Source organism: Octopus bimaculoides, chromosome 2, assembly GCF_046866305.1.
Source record: "Octopus bimaculoides isolate indiv1 chromosome 2, ASM4686630v1, whole genome shotgun sequence".
In the NCBI taxonomy this organism is placed as follows: Eukaryota; Metazoa; Mollusca; class Cephalopoda; order Octopoda; family Octopodidae; genus Octopus; species Octopus bimaculoides.
In genome coordinates, this window is record NC_142929.1 from 144,993,692 (window position 1) to 144,996,191 (window position 2,500).

The following is a 2,500-nucleotide window of genomic DNA, read 5'->3' on the forward strand; positions in this document are numbered from 1 at the left end:
CCTAGTCACGTCTTAGCTTTCCCAGACTAATTAATTAAGACAACGTGTTCGATTGATGTAAAAAGCAATTAACGAAAGTTCACTGCCAATAAAAACAGGTGTTTACGAAAGCCTAAAGTGTCTCGTATGCTGTACATCAAATAAACAATGTATCGGCCATGACTATGAAGAAATATAATATAAGGTTAATCGGTATTGGTCGGTCTGATTTAGAACTGGGTGTGGTTCAGTGAAAACAATAACAAAACTGAAAACAGATGAGCACAACAGGGATTACACACACACATGTGCTTCGCAGCTGCGGGATTTCAGTTTCAATCCCACTCCGCGGCACATTGGAGAAATGTTTTCTACTCAACCTTGGGTCACCAAGTGCTCTCTGAGTGAATTTAGTAGACGGAAATTGTGTGGAAGCACATCGTACACACGTGTGTGTGTGTGTGTGTGTGTGTGTGTGTGTGTGTGTGTGTGTGTGTGTGTGTGTGTGTGTGTGTGTGTCTTTGTGTTTCTGTTTGTCTCTCACAAGCTTGACAACCACTGCTAGATTTGTTTGCGTCTCCTTAATTTATCTCTTTGGTAAAATATTTCGATAGAATAAATAACAGTCTTTGAAAAATAAACCCTCACAGCGGTTACCCATCATGGACACAGTCCAATTACTGTAACAAGGAAAAGGTAAAAGTTGATAAAAGGAGAGAGGTAAATAAGATAAAATGTACATACACACACACATGTGGAGTGCTCTTTCACGTTAATTTCCCTAGCAGGCTGTTCCGTTGATCGGATCAACTGGAAACCTCGTCGACGTAACCGACGGAGTGCCACGACATACATACATACATACATACATAGTCCTGTTTCTAAGTTTTGTTCAATACCGTAACTAAGTCCTTTCCATGCGACAACCAACGAATTATTGACTGACATTTTTGTTTGTTTTCCTTTATTCTTTACATCGCTATTTCTATTCCTTTTTTTTTCTCCCAGTATGATTGATGCCTTCATCTACGACGCAACAGTGCTGGAGTACAGAGCAGGACAAGATGACTTGTGTAAATTACGTACCGTAGGAAATTGGTACGCAATGGCTGGCTATGGTGTGGCCTTTCCGAAGGGGTCGAAATATATTGATCAATTCAACCAAGTTCTATTAGATCTTCAACACAATGGTGAGTAAACAACTTGTTCTGTCTATACAATGAATGTCAAAATATTGATAGCAACACTTTATGTATACAAGGATCATCATCCCTGCATTGGAGGGATGGCTAAGTATTTCGTTATGAAACCGAAAGTATTTGAGTTCGGACCACTGGGCGGTATTTTGTATTAATGACCTCTACTATTGGTTTCACTGATTCAAATAAAGATATGTAGTTAAGATTTGAAAGATGAGATTGTATGAAGCAAAGCAGTGGCATCCATCGTTACCTACCTACCTACATATATACATACATACATGCACACATGCATACATATATATATATATATATATATATATATATATATATATATATATATATATATATATATATCATATATCTGAATATGAAACACACTCTAACGAATAGAACATATCAAAGCATTAAATCACAAAGTTAAGGTGTGGTCAATAAGTGACCAATGGTTTCGAATCCATGAAAGCTACAGTCTTGTGGACAACTCATCAGACTTTTTCCAAAGACAGATTAAACACAAGTTCTAAGTATTGAAGCTATGGCCTCTAAGTACTGAGAATTAGCGGCTCGACCCAAAGCGATTCTCTGATCCCCGAGCTATGCAGTATATCAAGTAACGTTACTCCAGAGATAATTCGGAGGATCCCCTTTTGAAATTTTATTGTTAGAATTATACGTCATCAATCATATTCACGCTTATTTTGTTAGTGACTCAGGTCCGGTATGTGTGAATGTGTGTGCGCGCGCACGCGCTCCTTTTAGCATTGAGCTGTATTACGAGTTATGCTTCTGTCGTTAAACAATTAGAAGAATCCAACGAAAGAAATGCCATTTCCACAACAGAACGAGAATGCTTTTCCACCATTGTTCTGGTAATAAAAGAATAGAAACTAGAATGAAACGACTCGTATTACCAACCAGCTTATTGGAGAAGTTAACTGTGACATGCAGAACTGAAGTAACTTTTAGCAGTCCGGAAGGAATTCAATATAAACAAATTATGGTGAGGCCATGTCGAGAGCTGACAGAATATTATTTAGAAAATGTTTCTCACTGATTTATCGATAGCATTATTTTACTCTAACATTTTAGCGTCTGCATTCTCTATCTCTTGCGTTGCTTTGCGTATTCGTCAGCTGATCAATTCCTCCAAAATTTTATTTCTCATTTTTCCTTTCTTATGCTGTGGTATCGTGCAGTTTTATATACGTTTAAAGAAGATAAATGGACAATATATTTGTAGGTATAGCTACACTGGAAGACGTGTAAACATGAAAGATTTAAAACATAACTCCCTGCTAAAATTTCACACCTAGAATAAT

The 2,500-nt window shown here is 37.3% G+C and overlaps 1 protein-coding gene across 2 annotated transcripts in view; it reads left to right on the forward strand.

The window, feature by feature from the left end:
- Positions 1-2,500, forward strand: part of LOC106880576 (glutamate receptor ionotropic, NMDA 2A) — a 139,024-nt gene that overhangs the window by 80,761 nt on the left and 55,763 nt on the right. For both annotated transcript variants that reach the window (XM_052965894.2, XM_089347811.1), the window contains one exon: positions 988-1,169. In XM_052965894.2, the coding sequence (XP_052821854.2) occupies positions 988-1,169 (182 nt within the window). The remainder of the gene's footprint in view (positions 1-987; positions 1,170-2,500) is intronic.